The 24,566-nt window shown below is 36.1% G+C and overlaps 2 protein-coding genes across 5 annotated transcripts; both read right to left on the bottom strand.

The window, feature by feature from the left end:
* Positions 1 to 886: 886 nt before the first annotated feature.
* On the bottom strand, positions 887 to 7,898 carry LOC126817667 (zinc finger protein 239). 3 transcript variants are annotated; one of them, XM_050544770.2, is made up of 3 exons: positions 7,607 to 7,898; positions 5,150 to 5,345; positions 887 to 4,234 (listed from the first exon to the last, which is right to left on the bottom strand). In XM_050544770.2, the coding sequence occupies exons 1-3, from the start codon at positions 7,693 to 7,695 to the stop codon at positions 3,002 to 3,004; spliced, it is 1,518 nt and encodes a 505-aa protein (XP_050400727.1). In that variant the 5' UTR covers positions 7,696 to 7,898; the 3' UTR covers positions 887 to 3,001. The 3 variants fall into 3 exon arrangements, 2 of the variants coding, with proteins under 2 accessions (XP_050400727.1, XP_050400736.1); XM_050544779.2 differs by having other exon boundaries at positions 5,251 to 5,345; XR_007679107.2 differs by lacking the exon at positions 887 to 4,234 and adding an exon at positions 4,402 to 4,619.
* Positions 7,899 to 12,568: 4,670 nt separating this feature from the next.
* On the bottom strand, positions 12,569 to 23,211 carry LOC126818351 (zinc finger protein 239). 2 transcript variants are annotated; one of them, XM_056100441.1, is made up of 3 exons: positions 22,701 to 23,211; positions 20,150 to 20,306; positions 12,569 to 14,847 (listed from the first exon to the last, which is right to left on the bottom strand). In XM_056100441.1, exons 2-3 carry the CDS (start codon positions 20,150 to 20,152, stop codon positions 13,729 to 13,731), a joined length of 1,122 nt encoding a protein of 373 aa, XP_055956416.1. In that variant the 5' UTR covers positions 20,153 to 20,306; positions 22,701 to 23,211; the 3' UTR covers positions 12,569 to 13,728. The 2 variants fall into 2 exon arrangements, with proteins under 2 accessions (XP_055956416.1, XP_050401689.1); XM_050545732.2 differs by lacking the exon at positions 20,150 to 20,306.
* Positions 23,212 to 24,566: the final 1,355 nt, after the last annotated feature.

Here is a 24,566-nt window from a genome sequence, read left to right as displayed (position 1 = left end):
GGCTAATTTCTTTAAGAATTCCATCGTCACCCATATTCTGATTTTCTATTTCAGTTTCTGAGACATCACCATCAACTGATTCTACCGAGGGCATATCCGGATCAGTGTCTGGGACAATTTCAAACTCTGGGGACAAGGATTTGGTGGCCATTTTTATAGATGTATTTAGAATCTATTACTATTATTAATATTAATAAAGGAACCTAATTTATTTATTTATTTGGAGTTTGTGTTTATTAGAACTTCCGATCCACTAGACACTGGAATAAGTTTCAATGAAATCAATTTAATTTGAATCCCACTTCTGACACCAATGTAACATCTCAACATTTATTAGAGACTTTTTAGGGGTTCGTTCCAGCCTAGCACTTCAATCGAAAGAACTAACAAACTCGGGTGTAGATAAAAAATAAACATCTTTATTTGGATCAATTTATAATTGGGATACATCGCATTTGGATCAATTTATAATTGGGATACATCGCATTAAGGGGAGATAATTTGGGTGAGACGCCAACCCTTTGGATAAATTCCCAGGTATGGAAACAGGAATTAGGTAAATAAATACATTTGCCCTGTCAGGCCGGTGGATATGACGGGATTAAATCGGAGATTTGGTGACATAAGGAATTGGTAAGACTTGGGGGAATGGGTGAACCACAACTATCTAGGCCTATCTTGGATCAAGCCAGTCAAGGTTAAACCAACCTATGAGTCTTTAAATAGGAGACCAGTTATGGATAAATTACCACAGCCAAAGCTAGGATATTAATTCCTTACCCATTTTTGGTGATCCATATCCAATTTAAAATAGCTGGATTGCTGCCAATTACGTAAGGAGCTTTCCCGAGTGCACCGAGTGTCCACTGAGGATTTCCTTGTCGTCTGCTTCTATTTATAAGGGGATTCCAATGATGTCAGTTGTCAACCAATCAATGCGAGCGTTACTAACAATGACGACTTTATAGCCTTGACCGCGCCAAAGTGTCATGGCCGCCAGCTGTTTCACTAACTGATTTGTGTCAATTCATCGGCCTAACGGGAATGTTATAAATATAATTATGTGAAAAGGACAAGATGGATATCGGGCATTATATTGTGATACATGGTAATGTATGACATTGATATATAAATGTGTTTCGGGCGTGAACTCTACAAGGGAGCTGGTCTCATTTTTTGACACTCTCAGTCGGAAACGACGTGCGAAATACTGGAATCGCCTGGACCGTAACACAGTCATCTGCTCGCCATCAATTTATTCGTGGCCAGCCCTGATTAAATGGGTCATTAAACTAGGTCATTTTGGGACTAACATATGGTTTAATTTTATTTCAATAATAAACTTGCGCATAGGGGTCTTTAGCAGTGGGAAGAAACCGGAGGATCCGGAGAAAACCCACGAGGTTGGACAGGCGACCCTACTCCTTTTCTCGTACAACCGGGGATTTGAAACCATGCCAGCTGATTCAATGGCAGGACTTATGATACAGCGCGCACATGCTTACCATTCGTCCATCCTTTTGAAGGTCGTTGGAAAAGCCATTAAGAGGACATCTGCACAAGGAAGAGAAATGGAGATTAATGTCCACTCAACACAAATTAGGTCATTTTGGGACTAACATGTGGTTCAATTTTATTTCAAATTCAATAATTCGCTTGAGGACCCAGAGAAAATCCACGAGGTTGGACAAATGATCTTACTTCCCTGTCACGTTCAAACAGGTATTCAAAACCATGCCACTTGACTCAATGACAGACCTGATACAATGCCCACACGTTAACCATTCACACACCCTCCACATCAAAATTGGATGAAAATTCGAACCTCTGGCCCACAACCTGGATATTACATGCTTTTAAGGGTAGCAGCCATTTTGTTGGGCAGTTTCTGTCAGATTTTCACGAAATGTGAACTAAACCGTAATTATGGTGCAGCAGTTATATATTTGAACGGTTTTGACAATCAAATAGAAACCGTGGGGTCTAGAGGGTCCACAAGCTAAAAATGTTGAGATCTGTCATTTATAAACATACACTGTCAGTTTCATTAATATCGTATAAAAATTGTCACCTCTAGAGTGTCCACAAGCTTGGAATTATTATGCATATATTTGTCAAGTTCAGCATCACAGAAAACCACCATCAAATGTGCTTGCATGGTAGGTATTATACAAAAGATTTCTTGGGGTCAATTCTTTAGAATCAAGCTGATATTATCCAAGTAGAATAAGTGGAGGCCATGTTTAAATTAAATTTCGAGTAACACTAGTGTTGTTATCTCCCTTTTCGGCTTAATACTTTACTTGAGGTCAAAAGTGAGGTAAAGAGTTACACTGGTGTTACATTACGTCATTACTATTTACTACAACATTACATTTGACCTCACTAACAAATGGGAATATATGTGACCCGCACAACTTCATTTTGTACTACGAGCACTGAAGTATAAACTGTATGCCTTCTTGTTACTGTGAATGAACCGAACTCAACACCAGATGATAAGAACAGTAGGACGTTAAACCCCATTTCATTTCATTTCATTTCCAGATAATTCGACAAAATTAGAAAGAATTGCATTTTTGGAAAGCGTAGGCTGTGGACTATTTAAATCTCCTGCCAAGAGCCTGGTTTTCTGGGAACAGTTCACATATTTAGTTCAGTTGAAGAGTAGTAGTACACACTCCTAATAAACATTCGGTGGTTGTATTGTTTTTTTATATACTTTTTACAGTGTAATTTCTGGTGTTTTTGTAGATGATCACTGGTAGAGAATGGTTTACTACAAATATCACATTTATCGGGTTTCTCATGTGGGTCTGTATGTGATCATTCAGACTAAATGATTTATTACAACCATCACATTAATTAGATTTTTCAAGTTTCTCATGTGACTATTCAGACTAAAAGATTTATCTCAAACATCACATTAATAAGATTTTTTCCTGTATATTTCTTGTGATTGTAGGTAACTATTCTTTTTGAATGATTGAAAATAAACGTCTTATTTACATTTATAATTTTTTTCACCAGTATGAATTCTTAAGTGTGACTGTAGATTACCAATGTGGGTAAATGATTTACTACAAACATCACATTTATAAGGTTTTACGCCAGTATGAATTCTTTCATGCACATGCAAACTACTGCTGGTAGAAAATGATTTACCACAAAAATTACATTTATAAGGTTTTTCACCAGTATGAATTCTCATGTGTTTTTGTAGAGTACCAATGTGAGTAAATGATTTACCACAAACATCACATTTATAAGGCTTGTCACCAGTATGAATTCTCATGTGTGTTTGTAGACCACCACTATGAGTAAATGATTTACTACAAACATCACATTTATAAGGTTTTTCACCTGTATGAATTCTCGTGTGTCTCTGTAGGTGAGCCTTCTGTGAGAATGATTTATTACAAACATTACATTTATAAGCTTTTTCACCTGTATGAATTCTTATGTGTGACTGAAGATTTGTAGTGGCAGAAAATGATTTACTACAAACATTACATTTGTAAGGTTTTTCACCAGTATGTGATCGAATATGTGTCTGAAGATGAAGAATTCTTGTAAATGATTTACTACAAACATCACATTTAAAGGGTTTGTCTACTGTATGATTTCTCATGTGAATTTGAAGGTAATATTCATTAATAAATAATTTATTACAAACATTACATTTCTTAGCCTCTTGTGAATTGTGTTTTTCTTCTTCATTATTCTGGCTTAAACTTGTTTCCCAATTTTTACCATGTTGTAAAACAGAATCCTCTTCTTTCACATGTATTTCACAGTGTTTTTCTAAATCAGTTTCTAAAGTAAATTCTTCATCACACAAATTACACTGATAGCATGTTTCAATGTCTTCAGTTTTCTCTTCTTTAACATGACAATATTCATCTACATCATCAGTTTTCTCTTCTTTAACATGACAATATTCATCTACATCATCAGTTGTCTCTTCTTTAACATGACAATATCCATCTACATCGTCAGTTTTCTCTTCTTTAACATGACAATATTCATCTGCATCATCAGTTTTCTCTTCTTTAATATGACAATATTTATCAATATCATCAGTTTTCTCTTCTTTAACATGACAATATTCATCTACATCATCAATTTTCTCTTTTTTAACATGTACCTTGTAGTGGCTTTTTAAATCATCAAGTTGTTGAAACATTTCATCACATATTGTACATTGATGAAAAGTTATAACATCATTAGTTTCCTGTAATATATAAAAGTTATAACATCATTAGTTTCCTGTAATATATAAAGGGAGATAATCCAGATAAAACAGGAAACTACACACAATTTAAATATAATTATTCGATCAGATCATTACACAATATGCAATCAGTTATATACTTGTAAGAAATGTCAAACTTGGTATGTTGAAGAAATGTTACTTTTGAAATTTCTTTAAAATATTGATCGTTTTCTTTTCATATAGATCATGCACCAGAACTTGACAAGTTTGTTTTGATATTTGCTCTCGTCTCTGGCAATTATGAAATTTCTTTCTGGCAGTTTCAAGCTTTGCCTCCTGATTCAATTTCTTCAAGCTGTTCATTGCATGAATTCAAGGTACTCCTTACTTTGGACATTTTTTGCTAAAAGAGTAAAATAATGATTTATTTGTTGATCACAAAATATGACAGAAACTAGAAATACACTGTAAGGAATTTAATCCTTTAAGGGCCACAAAATACTTATTCAACATTTATGATGTGAACCAAGCATAATATAATAATATTATGATATTACATAGACAATGACCGATGGGACCGACAGAATAAAACAGTTAAACATCTAGAGAGTGAGGAACCAAATTCAGCAATATGAAATGAAATGGGGTTTAACGTCCTACTGTTCTGCTCCGACTGGGATAATAAAGACGGGCATACGCCATACAGTGTGCTGTGAGGGACATTTTGTCCAGACAGTGGCACTACGGCCTAATTCGCTTAACGTTGAACTTCCAAAGGACTAGACAGCTGTTCTTGTCAGGCCCTCCGTCCTGCATCACTGACAAGAGGGAACCACGTTGGAAAATCTGGATGAACTTTCGCGGCCAATGCAGGGATCAAACACCCGACCTCCAGTCTAGCAAGCCAGCGTCCCAAATTCAGCAAAGTCTTACCTGTAAATAAGGAGGCAGACTGAAAATAGTCGGGGCTACTCCTTCTCTCAGGCGAGTTATTTGGCCAGTCCGGTCAAAACAAGCATCTTCAAAATGCTTACTGCACACAAGGCTGTGCTTAGACGGTTGTTTCATTCTCTTACAGTTGCCAATCCATACACGTAGAAGATCTGGATTTTTTTCAGCACTTGGAAACCTGACAATTAAAAAAGAAAATTAATTTCACCTTCAATTGCGACAGATATCAAGATTATCAATTCTTTACTATTTCATTATTTATTAAAAAATGCGAAGGACAGATCATTTATACAAACAATGGAGGATTTTCGATTATTGCAGGTACACAAGAAATAAGCAAGTCGGACTGAAAGCCATAATCAATCATTGATGGTCTGGCTGGCGGTCAGCACTAATTGAAGAATAAGAGACACCATTATGGTGATCGAGGGTATTTCTACAAGTACCCACTTGGTGCTCCAAGGCGTCCGCAACAATAACACCTATTTGAAGTTTAAAGCATAATCTGAGCCGTAGCTACGGCAAAACAGCAATACATAGTGTAGTAAAATTGCCCAGTCTCCCTTGTCTACAATGGACTGGGCCAGTTTTAATAGTAGACTGGACCAAGCATGTGCTTTTAGAAGTTATAAAAGGCCACATTCATATGCACATGCTCACTTTCTATATCCTGTTGTGATATTACTTTGAATGGTGTAACCCAGCTGTGTTGGACAAGAATTGGTGTTGTGATTTAGAAGACAGAAATCAGAAGTTTACATAGCTTGATCAGGCTATCGACCAGTGGTAGGGTGGCCCATGCACCTACAGAAATACAGTCAACCGCTGATAGTTCGAGACTACCACTGAAGCGTGCACATTCGCCGTGTCGAGGCCAACTTTCTGACAATATGATACTATAAATAGCCATGGCACGTGCAATTCTCTACAAATCTATCAACTATTACAGCCGTAAAAAATTTATTGTTGACGATTTTGAATAGCAGTAAAATTAAGCTTTTTGGTTATTACAGCAGATTTAGAAATTACGTTCGTTTCATTTTTTAAATCGCTTTATCATTAACTGTACTGTTAAGAGCGGCATCTTTTGGTTTAGTACAAATACTATCTCTGAAACACTCGGGTTAGACAGGAACATGATACTAGCAGTAGTTTCATTTTACTTTTACAAGCTTCTTAAAATAATTGTTGAGCTAGCTAACGTGCTCATTTCTTAATTCAATTTCTTGTTCTAGCTTTCTGTTATGTTTCGTAAAAAAGTAGTCTTAATTATCCCGACCTGTCAATCAGCCTTAGAATGGTCGATAGACTGGTTAAGCGACTCTAATTTCAAAACAAGGGCACGTAACCTATCTTTTACTCAAAAGTGTCTGGATGTTATGGACGACACATGGAACCAGTTTTCAGTCTATTATTTATAGATGATTAATGGTCATAGCTTATTAAGTACAACATGATCGTTTATTTAGTGACTATAATTGTGTGAAACTGATTTGAGGCTTGGCATATATATAAATATTGTGGCGAAATTGTCGAGATATATGGAGATATTTATTTATGGTGGGTCACCCTACCAGTGGTTCATAAGTACCCTTATATATATAGCTGACTAGCTAGTTGTCCTGGGCTGTACATGCAAGGAGTCATCCCTTGACCCATCAAGCCTTACTCTGGCCATCACTGGTTAGGTGGGTGAAGCTATTGGGTTAGACCTGATCTAAGTGTCAGATAAACACCCGTTTTTACAATAATAGGTTAAATCCCGCTGTTAGCACGGGACTCTGTGGATAGGTGGAAGTAGTCCCGGTTATCCTGACGGACACCTGTATTATACAGGGCAATATTACAACACCATTCGTTCAACATATTGCTAAGTTTTTTTGTTTATTGTGAGTTTGTTTTATTTTGAGAGAATCCTCTATCATTACAGTCCCGCTGTGACAGTTTGAATTGACTCCTGTTGTGTGTTTGCTCCTGGGAACTTGCGCATGTACGAAACTGTTGTTAGCTTTAAAGGACAATATTGGTGTCAGTCATTATTACATATGTGATAGAACTGGTTAAATACATTCCAAATATAATTTTAACAGAGATCATTGCTACGGGAGATGTGTAACAAGCACGTGAAGAAACGGGAAGTGACGTCAAACATGACAAACACGAGTTGTCCTTCTATATAACTGACTGAAGTAACGAGCGATAACAGACAAACGATCAAATTTCATTTCACTGATAATTCAGTTGAAGATGAAAAGTTATTATATGGGACGGTGAGAGGGTATCTCACAATTCAAAAATAGAATTGGCTGTCACTAGATAAGGAACACGAGAAAAATAGAAAAATCCCGTGCATTCCCCCGTTTTTATTCATTCTGTTCTTAATAAAAACATGGTAATGCACGGACTTTTTCTAATTTGTGTAGCTTATAATACACTTACTTGTGAAATGTGACGCCTTCCGCTCGGCTCTGTGGATTCTTGTACGTGGTACAATTTATAGCATAGCATTGGGGTCCTTTCGAAGGCATTGCGATAAGACAAACTACATGACCCTACTAGTACTTCCTGTTTACGTCTACAACCTTCAAGATGGCGGCGTATTGTGACGTTACTGATGATGCGCACTTGGCTTTATGGCCTATCTAGTCTGTATAGGATATCTATGAGTGGCGGTTTAACAATAGAAGTGAGATGGAATAAAGAAAACCGCTTTCTTCGCTATCCCATGTTCATTTCCGGAACAACATTGAAATAGTTGTATATTGAAAGAAGATGTGAATCTATCCCACACGAATAACTCATAATAAATAATAATAATAATAATATGACCATTTAATATGTAACAGGCATTGCCAGAGTAGAGCGAAGCTAATTATTGACAAATATAAAACCTTCATAATTAATTTTCTCAAGTGATACAAAAAATGTTAAATAATTTAGTTTTCCAAGATTGATTTTTATTTAGATTTTAATTTTATACATTAATTTTGTTTTTAAAAAAAGAACAAAAAAGTGTTAGAATTATTTTCATTGACGTAAAAAATATGTGACGTCATTGATTAGACATGTCATAGAAATAGTTCTGTGAGGTGCGTAATCTCGCTTGGGCGAGATTTGGTGTGTAGAATTATTTTTGTTAGTTACGTGATCGCGTTTGGTTGAGATTTCGTAAGTTCCGGTCTGAATTTTTTTTTAATTAACAGTCTGTGGGTGACATTTTTAATTACGCTCCTGTGTTACCGGAAAAGAGCTTTGCTCAAGCACCACGCTTTGCGCGGTGCTTTAGAGCTTCGCTCTATATAAAGCGGTATATCGACCAAACGTGCTCATGGCGCATAATAATCCGATCTTTACAGTAAATTCGTCGGCTTTTGGGTTAGAAATCGTGGAACAAGCTTTATTTTGTAGGTTTTGAATTTGAATTACAAAAAAACAATGCTGACATTTTTTCTGTGTAGGTCTTCATAGTATGGAAGGAGGGGGGGGGGGATGGCCGAATGGATAGCAAATGCACGCTACATCACAAGGCCTGTCATTGAGTCAACTGACGTGGTTTCAAATCCCCGGTTGTACGTGACAAGGAGTAGGTTCGCCTGTCCAACCTCGTGGGTTTTCTCCAGGTCCTCCAGTTTCCCCCCTACTCGCAAACAAATTGTTGAAATAAAATTAAACAATATGTTAGTCCCGAAATGACCTAGTCTGTGTCGAGTGGACATTTAACCCCATTTCTCTCTCTCAGTATGGTATGCCATAGTTACTTTAGTATCGTAAATTGTATCGGCTCTGCTCTCTACTACGTTACTGCCAAGCCCTAATGACAACTAATATGAAAATAAGGCTTTTCCCCCATCTTGGTTCTAAGGCTATTTTGGAATCCATACCGTCTATTTTTCACAGGGATCCTTCTTTGGTCGCCAAAAGGAATCGTCTCTTGCCACATTTATAGAAATCCAACACTATTTTCACCTAGAATTGTGCGATACAAAAACATATACAACTTTCATTTTAATCTGGCTGCCATTTTGAAACTAACGCTCAGCCAATATTCCAAATTTAGGAATGGAATTTTACCATTTTCTGCGGTTTCCTCCCACTGCTAAAGACCCTTATGCGCGTCGAGTGGACGTTAAATCCCATTTCTCTCTCTCTTGGGTTTATTTTCCAAATTTAATAACCAGGAATTTCAAAATACCATGGTGGATTCTATTATCACTGTAGGAGTTATTGCCCTTTATGCTTAACAACAAGACCTGTAGGAGAGATACCTTTTTGGGGCCTGATGCTATCAACAGAATGAAGGAGGTTTATCAATCTAACAAACTAGGTCCATTAGAAGATCTTTTTTAGGACAAGGTTTCCAGAACAGAAGATCCTAGGATTGGAAGGAAACTTCAGGGGAAGATCAACCACAAGCAGGTATGTACATGGGAGAGTGAGAAATGGGGTTTAACGTCCACTCGACACAAACTAGGTCATTTCGGGACTAACATGTGGTTCAATTTTATTTCAATAATTCGCTTAGAGGTCTTTAGCAGTGAGAGGAAACCAGAGGACCAGGTACATGGGAATGTGTCTATAAATATATGTAAGGTATCACTTACAGGTTGCACGCATATATATCTAGGTCTGCAAGTGAGCCACCATTGGTATATGACAAGAAAATAAAGTCTAGGTGAATTGAAATGGGGTTTAACATCCTACTGTTCTGCTCCGAACTGGGCTAATGAAGACAGACTTACGCCATACAGTGTGTTGTGCGGGGAATTTTGTCCAGGCAGCGGTACTACGCCTACTCTTATATCGAATACCAATGTCAAGGGATCTTTTATGTGCACACCAATGTGTACACAGGACCTTGGTTTTTCGTTCCAGCTGAACGACTAGACAGCTGCCCTTGTCAGGCCCTCCATCCTGCATCACTGACAAGGGGGAACCACTCTACACAGGACCTCGGTTTTTCGTTCCAGTCGAACGACTAGACAGTTGCCCTTGTCAGACTCTCCGCCCCACCACTAACAAGGGGAAATCACGTTGAAAAATCTTGATGAACTTTGTCGATAGAACACACTTCCTCCAGGCTAACAAGCCAGTGTCTTACCCGAGCCACCGTGGATCCCCGAATATCAGACAGGTCTAGTGAACTCATTATTGGATCTTGTTTAACAGAGACCAATAAACAATATGATCTTGTATGGAGACAATGGCGATTTTGGTCCAATCAGAGGAAAGTTGGTGAGCTGAATCGATCTATAATTGATGTTATCAGTTATTTGAGCTTTTTATCATCAGACAATCATTCTAGCAAAACATTATCTCAAATGAAGAGTCCAGGGGAAGAACGATCTAAGTCACATTTTTGTCTTTCCACATAAAAGGCAAAACAGACTTTTTGACGAGAATGTTTGACGCGAACAGAACAATGAGTGGGTTTAATTACAACTTCAAAATGATGATTAATACGAATCACAAATACCAGTACAAAAACTGACTTCCACTTATCAGCCAAATTAAGGTCAAATAAAGGGTACGAAGGACGTATTTGTCCGGAAGGCCATTTCAGAAGGGCCTTGGTTCGATGTGACTCTGATCGTTTTTACCTGAAATTGATTGTTCCACAGAAAGCCTATACAATTTGCTACCATATGGCGCCATTAACTGGGGTTCGTAGAAAATGTGACTTAGATCGTTCTTCTCTGGGACTCTTCAAATATGAGCCACTGGTCTCCAAAATTATGAAGAACATATATGATAAAAAAAACAGCGGCTGCCAGGCAGGATATGCCCACATTTTCGAGAGATGGATAGAGAACAAGCTAAAAAGAAAGTGATTTTTCAAGGGCCATAATTCAGGAAATTACAATTCGATATGCGCAAATATCGAAAGGAACCGAGATCTTTGGGTTATAAACTTACATTTCAAGTTTCAACAAAATCGAAAATCGAAATTCGAACTCAGCCATCCTTAGGGTGTAACGGTGATATAATAATACGTTTTTTTAAATCGGATAAAATTTTGACCTCTATAGGGTCCACAAGCTAAAAACATGATTTTTCATACAATCAGGAGCCATAATTCAGGAAGTTACGGTCTGATATGCGCGAATATCGAAAGGAACCGAGATCTGTGGGTTATAAACATACATTTCAAGTTTCAACAAAATTGGATAAAAATTGTGACCTCTAAAGGGTCCACAACCTTGATATACCATATTTTTACGCTATCTGAGAACAAAGGGCGGCCATTTTGTCTGTCAGTTTTGGGCTGATTTTCATGAAATTCGAACTCAACCGTACTTAGGATGTAACGGTGATATAATAATACATTTTTTTAAATCGGATAAAAATTATGACCTCTATAGGGTCCACAAGCTAAAATGCGATTTTTCGTACAATCAGGGGCCATAATTCAGGAAGTTACAGTCCAATATGCGCGAATATCGAAAGGAACCAAGATCTTTGGGTTATAAACTTACATTTCAAGTTTCAACAAAATCAGATAAAATTGTGACCTCTATAGGGTCCACAAGCTAAAAACGTGATTTTTCGTACAAACAGGGGCCATAATCCATGAAGTTTCGATCCGATACATGCCAATATCGAAAGCAGCCAAGATCTTTTGGAGATAAACCTATATTTTAAGTTTCGTCAAAAACCGGATAAGAATTGTGACCTGGAGAGTGTCCACAAACAAATTGATAGTGGTTTCTGTATAACTATTAATGATCTGATGGATAGTGGTTTCAGTGCAAGTATTAATGGTCTGATTGGTAGTGGTTTCTATATAATTTTTATTATAGATAAGGTCCTTAAAACAACCAAAGTCTCCAATCCATTAAAATTAATTAAAATCAAAAGTTTCAAAAACAATAAAATTTGTCCATGATTTACTCTTAAGACAATACTTGAAATCGACTGAAAGCAGAAGAAAGTCATACACATTTCTGTTTCTACCAAAACAGGTGGACTAAAGAAAGAGAGAGAAATGAGGTTTAGCGTCCACTCGACACAAACTAGGTCATTTCGGGACTAACATGGTTTAATTTTATTTCAATAATTCGCTTGCGGGTAGGAGTCTTTAGCAGTGGGAGGAAACCAGACGACCCGGAGAAAACCCACGAGGTTGGACAGGCGACCCTACTCCTTGTCACGTATAACCGGGGATTCGAAACCACGCCAGTCGACTAAATGACAGACTTTATGATACAGCGCGCGCACGCTAACCATTCAGCCATCCAACCCCCCTGGACTAAAGAAATTATGGCTCTTGCTGGAATTAATACTTCTATTTTTCTGCCCATTCCATGAGAAGAGTTTCAATTTCTAGAGCTTACAAATTTAAAGAGAGAGAGAAATGGGGTTTAACATCCACTTAACACAAAACTAGATTATTTCCGCAAGCCTGGGAATAAGGCACCTGTCACAGACAATGTCAGGCACAGATTCAGGCTTTGTCAGGCACAAAACCTCTGGTGCCTGTCATTTTGTCTGGCACTGATCTGTCTTTTTTGTTGATATTATTAATACATGTCCGGCAATAAGTTGAAAATGTCAGGTACTCTTTCATTAATGCCTGACATTTTGTGAGGTAAATCTAAAACCGTTATTTCGAGACTAACATATTTTTCAATTTTATTTCAATAATTCGCATGTGTGTAGGGGTCTTTAGCAGTTGGAGGAAACTGGAGGACCCAGAGAAAACCCACGAGGTTGGACAGGCGACCCAACGCCTTGTCATGTACAACTGGGGAATTCAAACTATGCCAGTTGACTCAATGACAGACCTTACTCCAGTATTACATTTGACTTAATTAACAAATGGGAATATATTTGGTGCAGTCATTTGGATAGGGCAAAAATCCTGGGTCCTTTGTGCGTGTTGTCGTGCTCTTAAAAGAACCATTAGCAGTTGGAATTTGAAATAAAAGCATGCCCATCTTTATTACGCTCATAGCACAAGGCATGACGTATGCCCATCTTTATTACCCTCATAGAACAAGGCATGACGTATGCCCATCTTTATTACCCTCATAGCACAAGGCATGACATATGCCCATCTTTATTACCCTCATAGCACAAGGCATGACATATGCCCATCTTTATTACGCTCATAGCAAAAGGCATGGTGTGTACCCATCTTTATGAGCCCCATAGCAAAAGGCATGACATATGCCCATCTTTATTACCCCCATAGCAAAAGGCATGACATATGCCCATCTTTATTACCCCCATAGCAAAAGGCATGACATATGCCCATCTTTATTACCCCCATAGCAAAAGGCATGACATATGCCCATCTTTATGACTCCCACAGCAAAAAGCATGACGTATGCCCATCTATATGAGCCCGGTTTGAGGAGACCAGTAGGACATTAAACAACATTTTATTTCATTTCAATCGAAGGAGGGGAGATGGAAAGGTTTGTTTGCTCACAATTCCTTTTGTGCTTGTTTGTTTAAATGTTTATGATGGTGTATAGAACCACTTTGAACGATTTACTACAAATATTACATTTATAAGTTTTTCTCCTGTGTGTTTGCACACTAAAAGACTAACACCAGAATCATACGTTTTTTCCTAGTGTATGAGATCTTATGTGTTGTTCTAGAGAACAACTCCGAGTAAATGATTCACTACAAACATCACAATTATAAGGGTTTTTTCCAGTATGAATTCTCATGTGTCTCTTCAAATGACTATTCGTAACAAATGATTTACTACAAACATTACATTGAAATGAGTGTTCGCCAGTATGAATTCTCATGTGTCTCTGTAGATTATTTTTCTGTGTAAATAATTTGCTACAAACATCACATTGAAATGAGTGTTCGCCAGTATGAGTTCTAATGTGTGACCGTAGAGAACTACTATGTGTGAATGATTTACTACAAACATTACATTTATAAGGTTTTTCACCAGTATGAATTCTTATGTGTGTTTGTAGAGAACCACTCACATTAAATGATTTACTACAAACATCACATTCAAACGGTTTTTCGCCAGTATGAATTCTGAGGTGTCTCTGTAGTTGACTACTGCCTGTGAATGATTTACTACAAACATCACATTTATAAGGCCTTTCGCCAGTATGAATTCTCATGTGTCTCTGTAGTTGTCCTTTCTGACTAAATGATTCACTACAAACATCACATATATAAGGTTTTTCACCAGTATGAATTCTCATGTGTCTCTGTAGATGTCCTTTCTGACTAAATGATTTACTACAAACATTACATGGAAGCGTTTTCGCTCCAGTATGAATTATCCTGTGTAATTTTAGACAACTATTCTTACTAAACGACATATCACAAATATCACATTTACCATGTTGTAAAACAGAATCCTCTTCTTTAACATGTATTTCACAGTGTTTCTCTAAATCAGTTTCTAATTTAAATTCTTCATCACACAAATTACACTGATAAACAGTTTCAACATCATCAGTTTTCTCTTCTTTAACATGATAATATCCATCTACATCATCAGTTTTCTCATCTTTAACATGACAATATCCATCTACATCATCAGTTTTCTCTTCTTCTTTAACATGACAATATTCATCTACATCATCAGTTTTCTCTTCTTTAATATGTATCTTATTGTGTTTTTCTAAATCATCATATTGTTGAAAAATCTCATCACATACAACACACTGATGGAAAGTTTTAACATCATTAGTTTCCTGTAATATATAAAAGTTATAACATCATCAATATCCTGTAATATATAAAGGTTATAACATCATCAATATCCTGTAATATATAAAAGTTATAACATCATTATAGCCTAGCAACCAATGTCTATTTTCTGAGTAAGGTAGACCAGTGATGGGATTTCAAATTTTTCTTGTCAGACATTTTTACCGAAAATAAAGGGAAATAACTCTTATCAACATTTAAGCAGGCAGTTTTAGACCACACACAAAAATCATGTGTCAACAAAATATTCATATTCGTACATAATAAAAAAATATCTGCACCTCGTTATATGCCTACAAAATTATGTGATGTCGTAATACGATAGAATGAAAGCGCGCTGACTACTGCTGATACTTACCTGTTTAAATTCCTCCAAAATTACCGTATTTCTCGAGTCATAAGTCGAAACATTTTTCAGCAGAAGTCTGGCATTTGTCTTATACTCCGTTTCTACTTATATATAGGGAAGGTAAAAAAATTGGCATCCCTAAACTTATTTGGCAGTAAACGTCGCTCTACCACAACGAGCAAGTGACACCAACTGCAAAATAATCGCATTCGACTCTAGCACGCGCTATTGTCTAAAACAATTAACTACTTACACTATTCCAATCGACATATTCGTCAACATTTCCTAGCGTACTTATTTATTTATAAACATAAATCCCATTCAAAATGTGATCATTAATCCGAGAATATGCCATCATAATAGAATCTTTTCTCCGACATTAGAGTATGAAACTTTTCACATATTCATTTCATAACTTTGTGTGTCTACTTTTAGTTTTAGTTATTGTACTATAACTGCGTGCGATCAGACAGAGCTTGCATTGTCTTGTATTGCGTTTGCGAAATAGTATTATTTATGCTTTATTTAACGCTTGATTCCACCAAAGTGCTATCAGTCAATCATGGCAGATTAAGTAGTTAATCAAGGTAGGTGTATAGGCAGTATAAAACGATAAATACGTTGATCACTTAATTATCTAATCAATCCAGCCTATCATCAACGATAATCGGGTTGAGTGGTAGTTATACATTCGGTACACTATATTAATTTTGGAAATTTGAATATTATTCAAAATGTCTTGATGACCGATTGGGCATATTCCCGGTCGGACAATTTTGGTCCTTTGGAAAATAGCGTCAGACAAGTCCGGAATATATGGGCGAAATCCCATCTGTGAGGTAGACTAAAATAATTTGATTCTTTTCTATATATTAAACATACATTAATTAAGAGCTAAATCTGCCTATTGCAGGTCTTTCTTTACGCCTGAAATGTTATATAAACTATTAATTAGACATTAATTAAAGATACAATAAAGATGGCAGTTCTCGCTATAATAGTTAAAAACTAGATAGTGTAAAGGTAATATAAACAGCATAGTCTCGATTATCCACTTTTTCTGATTTAATTATCAACGGCCATTAGCGGCATATAGGAATCTAATCCAGCCAACATCGAAGGCTAGCCTTGACATCGAGAGTTTATTATGGTCTGGATAAGTTAATTAATGTCTAATTGATAATTTAGATAACATTTCAGGCCTAAACAAAGACTTGTAATAAACAGATTTTGCTCTTGCATAATGCATGTTTAACTGATCCAGGCCATAATCAACTTTCTATGCCATCTTATCTGTCCGATTTTCAATCGAATTGAATCCGATGTGCTATTCAATGTCTGTTTATGATTAAATGATAAAATGGATAATCAAGACTTTGTTACTTATCGTGGCAGCGCTAACAATGACAATCAAGGCTACAAGGTTTGAAAACGAGTATTTCTCGGCTTGGACAAAAGTAATTTGACTGAAATTTTCAGAATATTCCTGTTACATATCTATTTTTTAACTATTATAGTGAGAATTGTCAGCTCTTTATCTAATCTCCCATAATGTATCTTTAATTTATTCCCAATAACATAACCTTTTCATTGTGCCACTGGGTTACTGGTTAAAATGTGTATGTTTTATTAAAATCATCACAAATTGTTGTAAATAAAAGCAGATATTCATGATATGGTCTGGATAAAAGTTCAATGTCTGAATCTCGGTTTCTAGCATTCCTTATCATATGGTCCAAATCACCCTGATGCTGGTCCAAATTAGCTAAGAACTTGGTCTAAATCTGCTATAACATTTGGTCCGAATCAGCTGAAAGAGGTTACCATATCCATAAATAAACAGTGGATAGCAAAGAGTAATTCACCATTCGGTTTTGTTATTTGCCATCATTATTTTTAAAAGCATTATTCTGTCTTTTCACAATGTCTGATCGTAGAATAATGCTACCAAGCACTTAAAATAGTTTAACTTCGTCCTACATAATTAACATACATCAATTTTGTTACAATCAAAATGCGAAAATAATTACTACAACAAACGCTGATTGACACACTGTCATTGAAAGGAGGTGACTACAAGAGAAAGTACCATGGGAAAATGTAGTTGAAAATGAAATATGCAGTTGAAAACACAAGGCTACAGATAAAAATGAAATAAAAACGAATGGAATAAGAAAGAAGGGTGTCAAAAAGTTTATGTCCAATTATCGAATACTCTGTTATGATTTTTCCAAGAAAAACGAGCGGTTGCCAGGCAGGATATGTCCACATTTTGCAAGAGATGGATAGAGAACGAGCTAAAAAAAAAAAACAACAAAAAAAAACACAATTTGTCGTACAATCATGGGACAGTAGAAGTTATGGTCTGATGTGCGAATATCGAAAGATCTGAGATCTTTGGGATATAAAGATAAATTTCAAATTTCATCAAACTCAGACAAAATTTGTGACCTCTAGAGAGTCAACAACCTTTGTATTACAAGCAATGGCCATTTTGTTGGGCAGTTTCGTTTCAATTTTCCTGAAATTCAAACTCAACCTTCTGTAGTGATTTCGTAACTTGACAGGTTTCTAACGTTCAGAGTAGGTTTGGCTCTCCCAAACTCAACTGAATTAATGGGTTGCCGAAACTTGACTACCTATATGGATCGCCCAAACTCTTGTATAATCTTGGAGTGCATGTGCCTTATATAAGAGTGTTGATTAGCTGAAATAGTGTGTGTTTTATTACAGATTACAAGTGGTCGCCTGTCTGGCAGACCAGTTGATTATAGGTATCATGGTCGCTTGTTTAGTAGACCAGGTCATTTTATACAGTACAGTAGAATCTGCATTAAGCAGCCCCCCAAGGGAATTTTCACGACTGACCGCTTAACGGGAGTGGCATCTTAATAAAATCTCGGTGCTTTTGTGCTGATATCAATTAAATATTATGCTTGGATGCATTGGAAGCAAACATCAATACTTTCATCGGTAAATTTGACCGTCGCTTAATCTTGCACTGAACGAAAATTCTTTACTCAAATCTCGGACGTAACTTCTGTAAACTTGTCATTTTGTACCAACCATCGATACTACTGTCTACCATTGTGATGCATTCGATAATATTTATCCATATTTGTGAAGAAAAACGATGAATTAATTTTATTTTATCAAAAAAGCACATGAACAAAAAAACATCGCTGATTTTATCACCGATTTACAGGGGATGTAACTCTGTATGCAATATTATAGGAGGCGCTAAAACGTCTGTTTAACAACAAAGTGGAAATGGAAAAGAGATACTAGATGATCGTGACAAAACTCCCCTTCGTCGGTACTTTTATTTTATTCAATCAGTATCAAATAATATTTCATTACGAGTGAAAACAATGATCAGGTTAGTCGTTTAATAAAACAAAAGATTAATTAACAGATAATCCCGGGTTTATTGTTATTTTCACATTTCTTTTTACCTGATCAGTGGGGGTCCAGTTAATTAACTACTACTCACAGGATTAGTGGAGGTGTTACGAATGGCCGTTGAATGGGCGATGTTTTGTTAAATTTATTAGTAAAATAATGACCGCTGGCCACGTTAGAGGAGTGACCGTTGAATAAAGAGATGAAACAATAGAATTTTTACAGGGGGGAATTTATCGTGACCGCTTACAAGGAGATGTCGCTGAATAGGAATGGCTGCTCATACAGATTCTACTGTATTTTATAGTGTTCTGATGGCGTTGTCGATTGGTAGATTCCATTAGCCTGTATCTAACCTTCCTGAATTTGGCAAATCACTTCACTTCATTATGGTGGAACAGTGATCTATTTAAAGCTACAATTTCATATTTTTAAGTTATATTTTTAAAATTTTTATTAAAATAAAGCCTTAAAATAGATGGTATCTATAAACCGTCCTACCTAGTTAAAGAATAACCCTATATTAATCCTATAATTCACTATTGCCAGCTGAGAAATTGGCAAAAATATCATTTTCCTCTTCAAATTCAAACGTTTGAGGGTAGCTAATGCATTGAGGCAATAGGAAAACAAGGGAGGTAATTGTGTTATTATTTCCTGTGTCAATGATTTTTAAGGGTGGGAAATAATGCCCACAGTCGTATAATAGTGAGTTGATAACCTATTGAGCAAAAGACAGAAATAAGTATGTTTTGACTTTGTTAGAAAATATGAAATTCCCGCTTTAAAGTAGCTAAGTCTCTAACTCAATATCATCCAAAATCTTCAACATTGAAAACACGATTTATTTGTCAAATTAAATCAACATTCATGTTGTGATCTTACCGGAAAAAGATGGGCTTTTGATATCCAATATTTAAGACAAAATAAACATTTTACCATTGGTACACGAATCGTGTACCATAATGCGCTTCAGCCCCAGTTGTATCAAGAGACTCGAGGGACGAGGCTAGACACATTGCACCAAATTAAACGGCGTATGTAGACTGGAATAACCAGACGCTAGAAATTTGCACTCGCTTGAGACTGCTGGCTCATTTCGCCGAACATAACTGATTTGAAATTGGAGTAAAAACCGAAACCATTGAATGTAAATAAGTTTATATACATTCATATTACAGTATTATATGCGTTGTGACCCACTTTTGTCAATTTCTAGGTCCCAAATGTTAGCGATTTAGCTCCTTTAAGCGGTTTTTAAAATCTGGTAAAACTTGTGTCCTCTAGATAATGATATTTAAAAAGAAATTCTTAGTCTATAAAAGCACAAACTTACTACTAGAATTTTGAGTTTATTGGCATTAAACGGGTGGCAAATAATTCTCCTGATCGCTATAGGAGCTTTTAAAATTTACAATGGTTCAGACAGTAGAATTTTAGGTTTATTGCATAAAACGGATGGCAAATAACTCTCTTTATCGTTCTGGGATATTCGCCATTCGGATTACGAATATTCAATCCGAAAATGAACTCACCATTGTGTTGTTATTGTCAACTGTTGATGTTTACAGGTCAGGTCTACAGATACAAGTTGAATTAACGGATCAAAACAAGGTCACAGATCTGGTAAACAATAAGCGGGACTAAAGATAACTAGTTCTTTGTTATCCAATGTGCATTTCCGGAACAATTCTGCAATAGTTATATATTGAAATAAGATGTGGATCTATCCAACACGAATAATTCATAATTATGATGACAGACCACTCACATCATAAGACCATTTCACATACGCATGACAGGAAGTAGTTATAATTCAAGTGAATAAATATATTAAGTGTGCATGTAATTATATTCCACTATAACCTCCGGGCTTCTCTGATTTCTGATTGCATGTTTCTTGTGACGTCACTAGAATATGCACTAAATTCAACGTTTCAAGTAAACAAAAAGTGACGTGTGTACATAACAATCACGTGTCCTTAGATCAGGGTATATAAGCAGTAATACAGCCAGGTGGAAAAGGACATTAAATCAAGATATTTCACATACACACATATCATTGATGTCCTTTTTCTTGCAATCTGGTTAAAACACAGATACTATTTCGTTTCGTTTTTTATAGTTCAAAATTTCGTTTTACTTGAATTTACAACACTAGGATCTGGAATAATTGTTATATAACCCGTTTTCTGGTTGATGTGCAGGATTAGCCAATGAAATGGTCTGTTATATAATCCGCTTTCTGGATGATGTGCGGGATGTAAGACTATTGGTAGAATTTTTGCCGTTTAAATTAATAATAGTATTATATTGTATCTTTAATTAATTCCTGGATTCACGCTTTCTATATTAGTCAGATCTCATGTAGGCCTACTCAAATAATGACCCATAGAATGATTTATAATTTGGTAAACATTTAATTCTGGGTTAATAACAAAATAGAGAGAGAGAGAAATGGGGTTTATGTAGTCATTCACCAATGTTTTTGTAATAAAGTAGACCCGTATTGTTTGTTGATTGACATTATCCCATGATTAAAAAAAAAATGGCGGTGGTTAATATTGGGTCAAAAATAATTCCTTAAAGTGCGCAGGAGCCCCTTTTAGAAAAACAAAGTGGCTACGTGCAATTTTATTCTTTGATCTTTTATACACGGGACATTTCTGTTATTCAAACCAATCTGGACGTGAATGACTACATAACAAGTTGACAGTTCATCATTGATTTGGGATTCATGTGGAATAGGCTCTTCGATCAAAATACAGTTATTCTTTTCTAAATTAAAACGAGTGCCTTGGATTTTTGTGTGGATTTGATAGCAGTTATAATTAACTAATATTCTCTTACATCAGAGACTTGTGTTGCGTTCAGTTAATTTTTATGGTTAGTACGAGCGGACGTCTGACTTGAAAGCACTTTCAAATACCGTTGCAAGTTCTATTTATGTCTTATTTCTATTTGTAAGACCGATAACCAAAATACCTTTATAGTTTGCAATTTAAAAGTCTATCTTTGCCGTAATTCAAGAGTATATACACTCTTAATACAGTAAATATGCAAAACAATTTGAACACAGCACAAATATCTAAACTGTGTAATACATGTATAGTCTTATGCATACGTGTCCTTTAAAATGTACTAGACACGCAGCTTTACATGACTGGTTGGAAATATAACCGCGTGTATATCGTGGAGAATATGTGAACATGCGTGTTCTCACAAAACAAACGTGGCCCAACGTATTATTAACGAAAATATTCAACATTCATTACATCGTGGCAGTATATCGTTTTGACATCGATTGTTTATGACAAATAAATACCGTTAATTTTGCATGTAAAATTACACCAAGGCCTATTGTGTCACACAACTATCGTGTCACACAACTATCGTGTCACACGACAGCGAATGCTATACCAAATTATTTATCATTGCAATATCGTGGTAATTTTCAACAAAAAACGACACAATAATCGTGTTTCGTCAAACCTCAACAACGTTTGTACTGTATTCCAACATTTTTTTAAATCTGATAAAATTATGACCTCTATAGGGTCCACAATCTAAAAACGCAATTTTTCGTACAATCAGGGGCCATAAGTCAGGAAGTTACGTTTCGATATGCACAAATATCGAAAGGAACCAAGATCTTTGGGTTATAAACTTACATTTCGAGTTTCAACAAAATCGGATAAAAATTATGACCTTTATTGGGTCCACAAGCTAAAAATGCGATTGTTGCGTACGATCAGGGCCACAATCCATGAAGTTACAGTTCGATACATGCCAAGATCGAAAGGAATCAAGATCTTAGGGAGATAAGCCTGTATTTCAAGTTTCATGAAATCGGATATTGTGACCTGTAGTGTCCTCAAACAATTGTGGACAGACAGACGTCCGGACAGACACGTCCGTTCACATGAAAATGTGGGCGTATAAAAAAAGATCCTAGGTCTATAGAAGCACAAACAATCTTCTAGAATTTTAGGTTTATTGCATAAAACGGATGGCAAATAATTCTCCCTATCGTTCTGGGATATTCGCCATTCGGATTACGACTATTCAATCCGTAAATAAACTCACCATTGTGATCATGATGTTATCAATTGTTGATGTTTACAGGTGAGGTCTACAGATACAAGTTGATTTAACGGGTCAAAACAAGGTTAGTCAAGTGGAAAACAATAAGTGGGACTGATCGTCAACTTCAACAGAAGGGGTATACTGCGTGAAGAAAAGAAAACTGGTTCTTTGGTAAGGTTTTCGTTGTTCACCCGAGTCACTCGAGTCGACACCAGACCGTTCGCGTTTTGAATCGAGTTGGTCATATGACTGACTCGAGTCGCATCAAGTGACTAACCCGTTTACTTCCGCTTGAGCGAATATTAAAAGGGTTTGTCACGTGACAAAATGGCGTCCTATGCGCAAAAAAGCCTGTCTCTCGATCACATACTGACGTCGTAACTGTTTTGATGTCATGTGACTACTCGGACCGTTCGGGATGTTTCACCCGGGTAAACTCGGCAATGGAGTCGACTCGAGTGACGCGAGTAAACGACGAAAACCTTACCCTAGTTATCAGATGTCCATTTCCGGAACAATAGTGGGAAATAGTTGTATATTGAAAGAAGATGTGGATCTATCCAACACGAGTAATTCATAATCATGAAGACAGACCACTCATACCATTAGACCATTTCACGTACGCATGACAGGAAGTAGTTATATTTTAAGTCAATAAATATATTAAGTTTGCATGTAATTATATTCCACTCTATCCTCCAGGCTTCTCTGATTTATGATTGCATGTTTCTTGTGATGTCACTAGAATATGCACTAAATTCAACGTATGTACGTAACAATCACCTGTCCTTAAATCAGGGTATATAAGCAGTAATACAGCCAGGTGTAAGAGGATGTTAAATCAAGATATTTCACATACACACATATCTGTTTAAAACACAGATACTATTTTGTTTCTTTTTTTATAGTTCAAAATTTCGTTTTACTTGAATTTACAACACTAGGATCCGGAATAGTTGTTATATAACCCGTTTTCTGGTTGATGTGCAGGATTAGCCAATGAAATGGTCTGTTATATAATCCGCTTTCTGGATGATGTGCATCGGGATGTAAGACTATTGGTAGAATTTTTGCCGTTTAAATTAATAATAGTATTATATTGTATCTTTAATTAATTCCTGGATTCACGCTTTCTATATTAGTCAGATCTCATGTAGGCCTACTCAAATAATGACCCATAGAATGATTTATAATTTGGTAAACATTTAATTCTGGGTTAATAACAAAATAGAGAGAGAGAAAGAGAAATGGGGTTTATGTAGTCATTCACCAATGTTTTTGTAATAAAGTAGACCCGTATTGTTTGTTGATTGACATTATCCCATGATTAAAAAAAAAATGGCGGTGGTTAATATTGGGTCAAAAATAATTCCTTAAAGTGCGCAGGAGCCCCTTTTAGAAAAAAACAAAGTGGCTACGTGCAATTTTATTCTTTGATCTTTTATACACGGGACATTTCTGTTATTCAAACCAATCTGGACGTGAATGACTACATAACAAGTTGACAGTTCATCATTGATTTGGGATTCATGTGGAATAGGCTCTTCGATCGAAATACAGTTATTCTTTTCTAAATTAAAACGAGTGCCTTGGATGTTTGTGTGGATTTGATAGCAGTTATAATTAACTAATATTCTCTTACATCGGAGACTTGTGTTGCGTTCAGTTAATTTTTATGGTTAGTACGAGCTGACGTCTGACTTGAAAGCACTTTCAAATACCGTTGCAAGTTCTATTTATGTCTTATTTCTATTTGTAAGACCGATAACCAAAATACCTTTATAGTTTGCAATTTAAAAGTCTATCTTTGCCGTAATTTAAGAGTATATACACTCTTAATACAGTAAATATGCAAAACAATTTGAA

Source organism: Patella vulgata, chromosome 1 (assembly GCF_932274485.2).
Source record: "Patella vulgata chromosome 1, xgPatVulg1.2, whole genome shotgun sequence".
NCBI lineage: Eukaryota > Metazoa > Mollusca > Gastropoda > Patellidae > Patella > Patella vulgata.
Note: the sequence above shows the minus strand (reverse complement) of the source record. Positions and strands in the feature narration are given on the sequence as shown.